This window comes from Papaver somniferum, chromosome 7 (assembly GCF_003573695.1).
Source record: "Papaver somniferum cultivar HN1 chromosome 7, ASM357369v1, whole genome shotgun sequence".
In the NCBI taxonomy this organism is placed as follows: domain Eukaryota; kingdom Viridiplantae; phylum Streptophyta; class Magnoliopsida; order Ranunculales; family Papaveraceae; genus Papaver; species Papaver somniferum.
In genome coordinates, this window is record NC_039364.1 from 237,631,250 (window position 1) to 237,646,157 (window position 14,908).

A 14,908-nucleotide genomic window follows, 5' to 3' on the forward strand; every position below is an offset into this window, starting at 1 on the left:
TGAATTTTTTTTTTGAAAGGAAAAGGTAAAATTATATTAAAATAAGCTTCACTCAAAGTGATGAAAGAATCTCAAGAAAAAATAAAGAGTTCGCTGTGTATAACAGCATTCCAGCTACAAATCAAAATACTAAGAGCATAACCCTCAAAAAGCTTTGTATGCACAGACCAATTATACAAGGTGCATTTAACTGAGATAATTAGATGTTATATATTTCTTTTCTTGTTGTTGCAGAATCTGGAATTTCTCTCCTTCCAGATGTTCCACCATATAGGAAAAGGAAGAATTCACCATAGTTTCTTCACCATTGCATTGCATTTGCTATTCTTCCATTCCCAAATGTTTGTCTTCACAGTCTCTGAAAAACACATTTAACACCAAAGCTCTCCAGAAAATAATTCCAAAGTTTTCTAGTTTCAGGGCACTGCAAGAACAAATGATTTTGAGTTTCCTCCTCTGCAGAACAAAGAATGTACTGTCTGTCATTAACTAATCCAGCTCTGAGAAGAGTATCCAATGTTGGAGCACCATCACGACATAAAGTCCAAACCAGAAAAGATACCTTCAATGATATCTTAGGATTCCAAATCTGTTTATGAGGAAAATATAGGAAACCATCCACATCAAGGGAAGAGTAACAGTTGGAAACAGAAAATTCATCTCCAAAATCCCACTTTCTTGTATCTTCAGCCATACAAGAATGAATAGTTTGAGCAAAGCCATCAAGCAGCTGAGTAAGATGAGCAATTTCTCCAACTTCAGCTTCCTTTAGATCTCTCTTAAAATCAAAGCTTCAAGAACCATGAGAATTAAGCATTTCACTAATAGTAGCCATCCTATCTTTAGAAATTTTGAAAATATTTGGAAATCTGTCTTTAAGAATCACTCCACCAGCCCACTTATCCAACCAGAAAAGAATGTTATTTCCATTATGAACTGTTAGAGTGGAGTTATCTTTAACATAATCTCTTGCTTTCAAAATTCCTGCCCATAAACTATGTTTTATTGGTTTAGAGTTGTTGTTTGGGAAAAAAGAAAGTGGGTTACCTCCAAATTTCTCAAAGATTAATTTCCTCCAAAGAGCATCTTTCTCCTTGCCATATCTCCAAATCCACTTGCAATGAAGGGCCTTATTAACTAGCTTTAACTTCTTAATTCCAATGCCACCATTAGTTTTTGAAATATTAGCTTTTGACCAAGCCACCCAACTTCTCTTTTTAGAAGTATCTGAAGAACCCCAAAGGAACCTTCTCATGATATTCTCTAGAGATTTCACAACTGACATTGGCATTTGAAACAAAGATAAATAGTATATAGGCATAATAGCTAATACATTGTTTATCAAAAGAAGTCTCTGACCTTTTGTGAGATATCTCCTCCTCCAGGTACTCAGTTTTTGTTGGCATTTAGCAATCATTACATCCCAAACTGCCTTTTTTTAGACTTACTGCCCAAAGGAATTCCCAGATAGTTTATTGGAAAATCTACAAGCTGACAACCAAAAACTGAAGTACAAAGAGCTTCATTGTTGTCATCACCAATACCAATCACTGCACTTTTACTGAAGTTCACTTTTAACCCAATCACCAGTTGAAAAGCAAACAAAATGTTCTTCAGAGCAGTGATTTGTTCTTCAGAATCATATAAGAAAACTATTAAGTCATCTGCAAATTGTAGATGATTAACAGTAGTTCCATTAGTGGCTACTTGGAAGCCAGAGAGAAGATCATTTTCTGCTGCATTACCAATCATTTTAGTTAGGATTTCAGCAACCATAGTAAAGATGAAATGGGATATGAGATATGGGATCACCCTGCCTTATACCGTTCTGCTTTCTAAACATTTGTGTAGCTTCCCCATTTATGAGAATAGAGAATATAGCTTGAGTAATGCACCATTTTATCCATCCTCTCCAGATATTGCCAAAACCATATATTTGCATCACAATGTCCACACAGTTCCAGTTTATGTTGTCAAATGCTTTCTCAAAGTAAACTTTGCAAACCAGACCAGACTTATTCTCTCTAATTCTAGAGTCAATTAGTTTTGCAGCAATTAGAATTCCATCACTAATTTATATACCATGAATAAAAGCTCCTTGAAAGTTTGTGATAATTGAAGGGAAAACAACTCTCAATCTCTCAACCAATAATTTGGATAAAATCTTGTGTATTCCTCCAATTAAACTTATAGGTTTAAAGTTGTTAAGAGAAATTGCACCATTAGTTTTAGAAAGCAACTTAAGATTGGTACAGTTAACTCCCCAAGCAAGAGAGCATCTAGTTTCAAACTCCTTTATAACAAGAATTAAGTCAGATTTAATTACCTCCCAAGCAGCTTTAAAAAACTCCATTGTGAAGCCATCAGGACCATGTGCTTTGTTTAAGCCAAAATGCCATATGATATTCTTAACTTGCTCCTTAGAAAAAGGCTTCTCAAGAGAAATACTTTCCTGAAGAGAAATAGAAGGAAATTCAATGTTATCAAAGCTTGGTCTTATAGGGAAATCTTCCATGAATAAAGAAGTATAAAAATTTGTTGCTTCAGTAGCTATCTTCTCCTTATCATAACACAAATTTCCACTAATATTCAAACAGTTGATGTTGTTACAATTATATTTGAAGGAAGCAAGTTGATGAAGATATTTGGAATTTTTCTCTGCATTCTTTTCCCAGTTGTCCTTTGCTCTTTGTGCCCACTTTCTGGAAATATTCAAAGAAAGAGAAGCATGCTTAGATTTTTCTTCATTTCTTGACTCATAGTCAGAACTAGAAAGGTGCACATCTTCTTCATTTATGTCCCAAGAATTTATCAGTTCCTCAAGCTGATCAACCTGCAACTTCATATCTCCCATAGACTTTTTCCATGTTTTGATGAAGAACTTTAAAGATTGTAACTTTTTTGCAAAGATGAAGCTAGGATTACCAGAAAAAGTTAAATTCTGCCACCAAATCTTCAAATTAGGAATGAAAGAAGGATGAAGTAAGAGATAATTATCGAACCTAAAAGGAGATTTGAACTTCAAATTTCAATTGCAAGAGAGAAGAATAGGCGTATGATCTGAAATTGGCCTTTTTAGTCTTGACTGCAATGGAGAAGGGCAATGAGAGAACCAATCTTCAGAAACAAGAAATCTATCTAGTCTAACTAGAATAGGTGGTTTCTGTGAATTGGTCTAGGTGGACTTACCTCCAGATAAGGGTAAGTCAATCGATTCATGCCTACTTACAAAACTTGTAAAGAAATTTCTACTTATAGAACAACCACCTGCACAATTTCTATCATTTTGAGATAATTTGGAATTAAAATCTCCACCCAGCACCCATGGATAATTAAATAAAATCCTAATATCATTCAATTCCTGCCAGTATTGTGAGTAATCACCATAATCAGAGGCACCATAAACTGAGGTAAACAACCATTCAAAATTATCTAAAAGATTTATGAATTTGATAGTTAGAGAAAAAGCTCCCACTAAGAAATCCTCCATATGCACCACACCATCTTTCCACATTACAATAATTCCTCCAGAGGTGCACCTTCTGAAGGTAAATTAAGATAATTGCAGCCAATGTTTCCCCACAAAGCTTTAATTAAAGAATCATCCACAATTTCTTTTTTGGTTTCTTGGATTGAGCAAATAGTAACATTGTTTTTCCTAATTGCAGTTTTGACTGCAATAATTTTTTCATCTTGTCCTAAACATCTTATGTTCCATCACATTATTTTATGATCCATCCATATAATGTACAACCCTAGAAACATTAAGAGGATTAAAACCATTTACTTCAGTTGATTCATCCTCAGCCGCAGTATTGAATGCTTCAATAGTTTCTTCATCCTCTTCTATTTCAGAATATGAATCAAAGTCAGCCATTCCATCCTCATCATCATGAAGAACCTCAGATTTAAGAACAAATTTATCATTCTTGATAATTAGATCACGACACATTTCTATTGTGTTTGGTAAATTACAAGAGATACCAATTTTTGTGTTGAAATCCATATGGTATGATACTCTAGATTCTATTTTCTGGTTGGGTCTCAAAATTTTGAGTTTCAGAAGTCAATACCAATGGGGAGTGAGAATCTTCTGTCTTAGATAACGACTTTTTTCCGTTTGAATTTCATGGAGATAAAAACTGTGTATGAGATAAAGATCTATCTCCTAGTTCAGCAATCGAGGAAGTATCCAATGAGCTAGTGAACGTTGGAGATAAGACCAAACTCGATCTCGAAGCTAGTTGATTATGGGCAGGAGTTAGATCCAAAGATTTAGGACTGAAACTGTTGTCCTCTATGGGAACTGACAGTAACCCCCCCCCCCCCCCCCCCCCCATCTGGCTCATATTTTGATCGATAGTTTCCAGAGTTCTCGAGTCATGAGCAGGAGTTAGATTCAAAAATCTAGAGCCGGGACTCGGATCTGGACTCAGACCCGAAGATAACGCTCCCCCCATCTGGCTCATATGACGACCCAATTTTTTACTTCTAACTGTAACCTACGGAATAATCACTTCATCACCATTTGAAGGAGTTAATTCCTGTGTAGAAGGGATCTTGAGTTTTCATCCTCTAGCACTTGTGCATTTTTACCCAATGGGGAACCCCTAGCTGAATACGGGATACCTTTCTCCAAACTTTCTCTAGACTTTTTAGCGTCGGGTTAGAAGAAGAATTTGAATTTGAAAAGGATGAATTCCTGGACTTTAATTTTTGGTTGATATTTCGCATGCACTGGAGGATCTTTTTTATTTTGAAAGATTGACTGCGTGTAAGTAGGATCTGCATGCAAGGAAATATCTTCCTGATCATGATTGAGATGATGATCAGGAACCACCAATTTTTATTTGATTGATGGTATGATAATGTGCTGTTGGTTTGAGAAAATATCAGAATAATCATGGATCCATTCGATACTCAACCAGCGACCATTTAAGAACACATCAACTTGGATTTTACTAAGATCAGCACGAACCTTGATTTTGCAACAGCTTAGTTTCGAGAAATCACTTGATAATTTATGAATCTCTAAGACTTTTCCCCAAGGAGAACAAACTTCCTTAAGATTCTTATTATCCCAGTGAAGGAAAGATAACCCTCTAATACCCAACCAATGACAACCATTATTTGAATAGTTGATTAGTTCTTCGAATTTCCATTGCCTTATGGATAATAAAGATTTTCCAAGAGATAGGACTTTTTCTTCCTTGAAAATATCATAAGTTGAAGTAATCTTGGCTTCAAAAAATGCAAGGTGAGAATTGATGCTCCTGAGATTTATATTCCCTGACCACTTAAGGTGTTTCTTCAAAGCCGTAGAGATACGATTCCATCCGAAATGAGGACCTTTAGCTTCTACTATAATTCCCAGGGGATGAGTATCGTTATTGGTTTCTAGACTTGGAAAGTCATTAGAGTTCAAAACAAAATTCTTTGTTTTCGATTGAGGAGCTAAAGAAGACCATAAAGAATTCCAAGTCATTCCATCTTTCCCACATGGAATACAAATGAAACTAAATCTTGAATCTAGTTCAAATCTTGTGATCTTGAGATATTCACCCTTATTGTTAAAGCACATTTCTATAAGAAAAACTATCTGATTAAATCTTTGCGTCCATTTTTGTGGATTTTTACCTAAGAAAGAGACAACCTTTTGAGTGATAGACTGAATTCATGTAAAAGCCTCTTGATTTATGAAAATCCAACTTTGACGACCCTTGTACTTTTCTCTAATCTTCAAAACCTTAAACCCGCCTTTATTGATCCAAGATGAATCAAATGATTTAGATTCAAAGGTAACTGTAGCCATGAAATGAAAGCATAAAGAAAAGAAAAAGCGAAAAGAAATATCTACTAACCAATAGATCTCGGCCCAAAGGGGAAGGATCATAGATCCGTCCTTTGAAAACGAAGAAATTCAATTAGCACACTCTTACACTGATTCAATCACAGGGAAAGAAACGAGCAAGAGGCTAAGATTTTCACAGGGAAGATCGCTTTTTCTGAGGAGAGAGAAACTCCATTTAAAATCTTACCTCAGTCATGTGAAATTTCCCTTTCAACCATATCTTAGTTTTCTGCAGTGTCTTACGAATAATGTAATGGAGTGTGTCGTCGCCTATATATGCATTACTATAGAGTTTACATGCATACATCATTATACTACTAATCGTCCTGCGACATTACCATAGTTATCATCAACAACTATTTCATTATGTAGCTACTACTAGTACCAATCTTGACTTTATTGCAGCACAAAGCCGGAATGGTAGACAATTCTTTGTTTTCTGTGCAACTCATTAGGTAAAAGAAAACGCAAGTAATTTATCATCAAAATTGAAATTTGAAGATTTAGTCATTTTCTGGAGTGCGAATTCGTGCACACTCCTTGACGAGTGTATATTTCACATTTTAATCTCTACCCTTGATTTAATTTAGGGAGTTATATAACGAGGGTCATGATTCTAAACATGGAGGGTAATGAGACCATCAGTTAAATAATCAACCAATCAGAAAAATATGTGAAATATACACTTGTTGGAGAAGTGTGAACAGATTTGGACTCTTTTCTCCATTTTGTGCGGTGCAAATGTTTGAGCTTTGATCCAACTGTTAAACATCATTTTTTTTTTTTGGAAAGTTGCTTACAAATTTTAAGTGGGCCTACTTTTGATTTTCTGCTTCTAGTTAAATAGGCCCAAGTACAACTAGTATGATTATCTGGGCCACTCAAAGTTATGGTGCTCGAAATGCTGTCAATCATCACCAAGGGAAAATCCCACGAGACTTGCCACGTAGCTTGGCAAATGGAGAAAAACTTACTGCTGCGGCAGGGAGTTTGCATATGCGGCTAAGACTCTGCCGCCTCATATATGTCCAACTCAAACATTTTGTTTTGTCATCATTCTCAGGTAGCACACAGGGACGTATTTGGGTCTGGGTCATTGTTTCTAAGATTTGACTAAATCTTATATATTTAGTATTTAATATTTTTAATTATCATGATAATTAGCTTGTTTTTCTTAAGTTTATCAGCTTAGGAAGATTCTAGACTTAGGGTTTTCTATTCGCCGGCTATATATATAGCCTTTCCACTGTTGGCTTTCTTTTCAGCTTGCGAGCTCGTCAATTTAATTATTATTAACTAATCGGTTGTTATTTGGATTAAACTCCATTGTTACTTTCTTGGAGTGTTGTTACTTTCTTGGAGTGTTTATCGATTACTTTAAAGGAGTGGATTCTCCTTCTTTTCAAATCATTTTCGTGTGCCACATCAGGTGGATTCAGAGCTTCGTTCCTGCGTTTTATCTGTGAGGTTTTATTTAGAAGAATCGGTTGAGGATTCCCGTGAAATCTAGATACTTTATATAAAATAAAAAAAAACAAAAAAAAGATCAATTGAAATTTGGATCGTGTTTTATATAAAATAAAAAAAACAAAAAAAAGATCAATTGAAATTTGGATCGTGTTCTTGTCATCGTTCTCTTGATTCAAGGTTCAGACTATATAGCTCATTAAGTCAGCTTTCCTCATCTTATTTGGTTGTGCGTTCATCATCGCAGCCGCTTACTTCACATGTTTGGTAAGATCTCTAACTCTTCTGTCGATTATTAGGGTTTTGGAGATCAAGATTAATTCGGTGTTGAAAACTGAGAAGGTCCTGTTTGGTTAAGGCAATACATAAACTTAAACATTTGTTGAGTTTATTTATCTGTTCTTTTTTTTGCTAATTAGTATATTTCCTAAACCCTCCAGTGTTCATTAAATCAAATTGGATATACTTGAGAAACCCTAGCTTTATTATTTGCAAGTGGCAAGAAAGGATGTTTCTTCCGTGAATGAAGAAGAAACTATAAGTTTGAGTTTCATTTATATTTCCTTTTCGATAGTGGAATATACAGGCCACTAACTTCGTTATTCATCCGATCCCCTATCCGTCCATGATATTACCCAATCCAGTTGGAGTACTATTCTCTTGAATTCAGACTTCTGGTCGTAGCCCCATGAGAGAACTTTATATTAAGTTGCCCAACTTTGTTGGAGCATTTGATGGGAGATTATGTAAATTTATAATCGATGGTAGTTGCGAAGAGAATTTGGTGTCGACAAAAATGGCAAATTTGTTGAATCTCGAAATAGATTGGTATTCTAACGCCGATCAGATTGAGTGGTTTAACAACGGAGGAACAATTACTCGTATCGGTGGTTGTAGACTTTCATTGTCATTCTATAAGTGTTATTCAAACTCAAATTTTCATGAAGTAGTCGACATGAATATATGCGACATCGTGTTGGGGAGGCCGTGGTTACATGATGTAGGTGTTGTTCGTAGAAGTCGAGATGGCTCGTATGAATTTATGTGGAGAGGGAAGAAAGTAATTTTTTATACCAAGTCTTAGACCTTTAAAAGGAGATGGAGATGTAGTGTCGAAGACTTTGTGCCTAACAGTTGATAAATTGGGCTTGCAAGAGCAGACAAACAGCGAAAATGAGGCAATGGTTAATAAGGCTTTACAAAGGAATTCATTTGGCTGGATGTTGGTCCCGAAGTCAGTCGAGATCGGTGTTGCAGACAAGGGGGGCGTGTTAGTTTCAGCTAATGAGTCAGTGATAGTGGATGTTGGTTATTTTGTTCCCTGTGAGTATGTGGATCCATTTGAAGTCCAACCAGTCTCTTATGGGTGTTGTTACGCTGGTGTTCAGAAGTTGTTATTGGAGTTTACACACCCCAGACGAAAAACTAAGCTATATGGGAAGCACAAGTCAAGTTCTTACCTGAATCCTAGTTCGTTCTGTGAACACTTGGTAATTCCAAAGCACAACTCGAGGTCAAGCTGCTTTAAAGGATTTAAAGGATGTGGGAACACGAAGACTCTTTTGTCAATTTGTCATTTTCAATATAAACTCGAGACGAATTTCGTCGCAGTAGGGGAGCTTGATACGGGACGTATTTGGCGCTGGGTCATCGTTTCTAAGATTTGACTAAATCTTAGATATTTAGTATTTAGTATTTTTAATTATTAGGATAAGTAGCTTGTTTTTGTAAGTTTATCCGTTTAGGAAGATTCTAGACTTAGGGTTTTCTATTCGCCGGCTATATATAGCCTTTGCACTGTTAGCTTTCTTTTCAGCTTGCGAGATCGTCTATTGAATTATTAGTAACCAGTTGGTTGTTATTTGGGTTAAACTCCATTGTTACTTTCTTTAGCTTTTGGATTAGAGTTTGCTCCTGGATTGGAGTGTTTTATCGGTTACTTTAAGGAGTGGATTCTCCTTCTTTTCAAATCGCTTCCGTGTGCCATACCACACACAAAAGGTAAGTTTACATTCTCAAAATAACGCGCGCGTTACAGCCCCATAGGGGTCACCATCCATCTAAAATAGACCCAACAAAACAAAATCAACACATAAACCCCATTTTACCTAAACTGTCTAAATCATCATTCCGTCTATTTTCTTATACCGTACGTTTTCTTCCCTATTCGAGTAAACCGACTCTTCTCTTCCCTCAGAAACCATCAAATCTTCAACCTTAGATCTGAAAATATTTTTGATTCATTCTTCTTCTTACTCCACAAAAAAGTTCTTTGAACTCATAATAAAAAAATCTAACCTTTCTCGAAAGGAAATTAGGTTTAAGTTTCATTTTGATTTTGACATAAATGACGAAGAAGCAAACGGCGAAGAAGCAAGAGAAAAAGCAAGATGAAAAGAAGAAGAAAAATCTTAAGAAAGTGGTGATCAAACAATCTCTGAAAGGTAAATCATAACCCAATTTTTATTTTATTTAGTGGTTTCACCTAATTTCTTGTTCTTCAGATGTTCTTTAGTGATTTCATTTTGATGTTGTTTCTCCTAAATCGATTATGAATCTTAGGTTTCTGCAATTTATGAATCTTAGGTTTAATCTTTCAATTTTTTGGGTTTTCTGTTTTGGTCTAGGTTTCATTTGTTAGGTTTAGGTTTCATCTGGTGAACTGTTGTTTTCTTATGTTAGGTTTAGTTTCATAATCGATTTTTTTACAGTAGTTTCTTTGATGAAACCAAAATTGGTTTGCATCATGTTCATCTATGATTCACTTATTGATGGTTCTTATGTTGGTCGCATTATTTTCCCTTTGACAAATTTGGTTCCACCAGAACTGTTGGTGTGTTGGTTAATTGTAGTCGTTCTGATGAAAACTTTTTTGGTTGCATTATTTTCACTTTGTCAAATTTGATTGCACCAAAACTCTGTTGGTTCTCTGATTAATTCTGGTAGTTTTGATGAAACCAAAAATGGTTTCATCATTATTCTCTAGTCGAATTGGTTAATTATGGTCAGTTTACCAGTTTATTCTTGTTTTGGCTGCTAAAATCTTTGGTGGTGTTGGTTAATTGTGGTTGTTTTGATGAAACCATTTTTGGTTTCATCATTCTTTCCTTGTCTAGTTTGGTTCCACCAATAGCGGTTTGGTGGTGTTGGTTAATTCTGGTAGGTTTGATGAAACCAATTTTGGTTTCATCATTCTTCCCTTGTTGGTTCTACCAGTATTGGTACGACAGTGTTAGTTTATTCTTGTTTTGGCTACTAAAATCAGTTTTGTTTTGCAGGAAAAATACATGAATATTGCCTTGTTGGTTCTACCAGTAATGTTTGTAATTTCATACCAACAATTTTCTTTTGCAATTGCTACCATTGAGAAATTTGTTTTGTAATTTCAGGGTAGATTGTGGCCTTCATGTTTGCTATTACATGAAGAGCCTCTTGAAAGGAAAAATGAAGTCTCATGAAGAGAATATTTCAGAAAAGGTGGAAAACAAAGAAAAGTTGCGTTACAAGATCCTGATGGACAACCCACTAAAAGAATCATAAAGGAAGACATAAAAATTAGTGTATTGTCAACTAGTTGTAAACTTAAATGCTTATAATAGTTTATAAAATGTTTAAATGGTTTATAAATGGTTTCAATTAGTGTACTGTCAACTAGTTGTAAACAATGTTTGTAATGGTTTCAATTGTGTTTAACCCAAACCATATTATCGCGCAATGTTATGTTTGTTTTTTGATGAAACCAAAAAGGGTTCCAGCATATTTTGATTCCACTGTAACAGTAAAATGATGAAACCATAAAGGGTTCCAACATATTGTAGGTGAAACCAAAAATAAAAAGGGTCGTATGACGACTTGGTTTAAACTCAAAATATTAATATATTTCAAGGCATGGAACATTTTCATGTTTCAGGGAAGAATTCTAATTACAACAAAAATTATTAGACAATAATAGGAAACACACCAAGGATCGCTTTTTGGCGATCGGCATTCGACACAACGGTAACAAGTCATGGCAATGATTCATAACACGGCAAATGAAAAAGCCAAGACAATTCTGACATACTTGGAAAACTCAATAATGCACAGTTAAAAAAGCGATGAAATGATGAAACCAAAAAAGGGTTCCAACCTATTTTTATTCCAAAATAACAGTAGAAATGATGAAACCAAAAAGGGTTCCAACATATTGCAGGTGAAACCAAAAAAGGAAAACTTAATCTAAATGAAACACCAGCAGGAAATTAACATGTCTAAACTGTAAAAAATGAAAGTTGATGAATTGTAGTCAAACTGAGATTAGACTATAAGACTTCACATCTGTTTCGTAGGGCTTGTCCTTCGGTTATGAGTAGTCAATAAATTGCAGCCACCACAAGTTCTCATCTTCTTGTTAGGAATTGAACCTGTATTAGGAACCCTTTTCTTCTTACTTGGGCGACCTGATTGTGGAAAAACTTTAGGTCCAAGAACAACAGGCTTGGGTGAAACTGTTGCAGGCCTTTCAACTGTGGGAACCGGATGAATTGGTCTTGAATACGATTCTCGATAGGACTTGTTGTATACCTGCAAGAGAAATTACAAATGCCTCTTCAGTATCTCCTTTGAACAGATGTTGGCTTATTGTATACCTGCAAGAGAAATTACAAATTGGTTTCGTCGAGAAAAACTAACAAAAATTACAAATTGATATCAGAAAACATTTTAAATTTAAAAACCATGAATATCGCCTCCAACAATAAAACTCATATAGCCATCGACCATATATATTGACAATGATGTCTCAGCATAATGAACATCTGGAAATAATAGGGTATTTCATTGATACCTTTCAATATAACTTATTACAGTAATGCTAAAGCCATCTCAACAGTGACCATACTACACCAAAAACTAACAAAAATTAGATGAAACCAAAATGACAAAAAAAAAACAGATAAAACCAAAATTGGTTTCGTGCAAATACCTCTTTAACATCTCCACTGAAAAAATGTGTACTTGTTGTGTACCTGTAGGAGAAATTAGTAGAGGTATTGTACAAGTCCAGATGATGATTAAAATAGTTTAATGAAAACAAGAATGTCCAACACCTCAAACTATACAGTCTCGTGCATTTGTGGTTTGTGGAATTTAAATACTGCTAGGGTGGATTCTATTAAATAACATCGTGTTATAAGTTTTTGATATAAACACGACAAGCTAACACAACTCACAAACAAGACACAAAACGTTGCTTGTTCAATTCTCCTCGAACTCCACTCGCAATTCTGACCCGCCAACAATGAAAACTCCAAACTACTGAGGCATAAACTTGGCCAAATTATCAAGTAAAGTATAATGCTAAAAATGCACTTAGATAATCTAATAAAAAATGAATGAAACAACGTACCCACTCACCACCATCATCACTTACTGATGAATCACCAAAACTGCTCATTCAATATTGACCACCTACATCGGTCACTCAATCATTCACCACCATAATGTGGTATCAGTACTTAAATGAAAACAAAGTTAAAACAAAATTAGATGAAACCAAAAATATTGATTTTCAATTCAAAATACAACAAAATTCACAATAAAACAAGATTTAGTATCAAATTTAATTAAAAAAATCAGTGAAATAATTTTTAATTCCTTACCAAATTCAAATTACCATTAAAATTTATCATTTTTCCCAAATGAAATTGAATCTCCGTCCGTGGTTCATTTCCACTATAAGATCAATTCACCACCATTACTACCTTGGTTTCTCTAATTGAGTTCGTAAAAATAATCAAATACCTGAATCATTTCGAATAACATTCAAATTCCATTATATTACTATCAATTGATTCATATTATTAGTTGTGGTGGCGAAGAAAAAGGAGGAGGTGCTTCCGGTTGGTTGGAGGAAGAAGACAAGAAGGCGGTATTGGTGGAGATGGTTGTGGTTGTGCTGGTGGTATAAAAGTAGGGGGAGAAGGTGATGTTGCTGGTGGTGAAGGTGGAGGAGATGGTGTTGATGTCAGATCTGAACATCGTAACCGGTTTGGTTGCAGCAGATATGTTGTTGGTGGATATGTGAAATGGCAGTGGAGAATAAAAGAAGGAGGTGTTGGTTGATATGAAGGAGGAAGAAGAGGATGAAGTGTTGGTATCAGATCTGGAAGTGGTAGTGGTTTTCTGGTGGTGCGACGGTGAAAAGAAATGAAATCACGAGAGGAGAAGAAAGATTTATACGAATATATACAATAATGGGCAGGTTTGGAAATACATAAAATAATGAAAACTAAATTCAATAATTTTAAATGGAAATGGGATTTTTGTTTCATTTTTCCTGGATATGGTTTTCATTTAGCCTCACTAATGTAGCTAGTGTTTGGGTAACTCAAAGAGTATCACCTTGGTTTTTTAGAGATTAATATGTTCTCAAAAACCATGCGCAACGTCCATGTGGACTTAAAAGGTAAAAATTCGAAGTTTTTTGAGAATTGGTTTTAGTTACACACCTGTATCTTATGAATCTGTATGACCACTTTGAATCTAAAGTCAAAATTTGGAAGTTTTTGAGAATTTGTTAGAAAAATAGAAATATGCATCTTTTTTTAGGGTTACAAAATTAGGCCCGTTTTTTTGCACTTTGTAAAAATAGGCCAGTTTTGACCATTTTATTGATATTATGGTAAACGACACTTATCCACTTTTTTGTCACTGTTAGGGTAAAATGAAAAGACTTTATAAACAGTTGTTGTGCATTCCAAAATTTAGTTCCTCTTATCACATGAAATATTAATTCAGTCTGGAGAATATTACATAGTTGCATCATTCAGTCAAACAACTTACAACTAACAAGCATTACAATTCTCACTCTTCTTAGCCAATAACGAACTTTTAAGTGGTACCCAAATTAAATAAAATTGATGGGTAATCGAGATTAAAGTATGTTGAATTCTAATTTAATTTCTGATTTTCAATCAATTAGAAGATTAATAAATAAATCAAAGTTTTAGGTTTTTAGATTCTAAAAAATCAGTTTTTACAAGTTGCAGACTAATTCAAAATCGATTAATCAAGTTTTTTGAATGGTTTGAAAGTATAGTAGGAGATTAAACTTGTATTGAACCTTATCAAATATTCTTGAAAAACGGATGTAGTTGATGTAAATTTTAGGTTTGCATGTTGCATCTTGCTGAAACAAGTGCTAACTGGTACCCAAAATTTAGGTTTTAATGATGAAGATTGAATCGAATTTTGGTTTCGGAGAATTAAAAGTTCATAATATTGCTGACTTACCTAGAGAGGCACTGTGAAGAAGACAAAATGTTAAGTTCGCTTTGTGATTTTAGGGTTTATAAAGGTGGTTTACTAAGATTGTTGATTATTTTTCGAGATAATCATAGATAGATGATAAATTAATTTGCTTTGCAACACAACTTTTTATTCCATCGCATCTATATCGTTGATTATTTTCGAGATTTACGTATAATAGATCATACACATGTCTTAGATATGTAAGATTTGAGGAATTAAATATAGGCGTTCATTTTCATAGAGATTTAATATTGATGAGATAGACGCTCAATCATTCTAACACGTGTATAAGGGTAATAT

At 34.6% G+C, this 14,908-nt stretch overlaps 1 protein-coding gene across 1 annotated transcript; it reads right to left on the reverse strand.

Moving 5' to 3' along the window:
* Positions 1 to 349: 349 nt before the first annotated feature.
* Positions 350 to 2,854, reverse strand: LOC113296197. The gene is made up of 4 exons (XM_026544523.1): positions 2,083 to 2,854; positions 1,449 to 1,736; positions 909 to 1,278; positions 350 to 791 (listed from the first exon to the last, which is right to left on the reverse strand). The coding sequence occupies exons 1-4, from the start codon at positions 2,852 to 2,854 to the stop codon at positions 350 to 352; spliced, it is 1,872 nt and encodes a 623-aa protein (XP_026400308.1).
* Between the last annotated feature and the right edge of the window lie 12,054 nt (positions 2,855 to 14,908).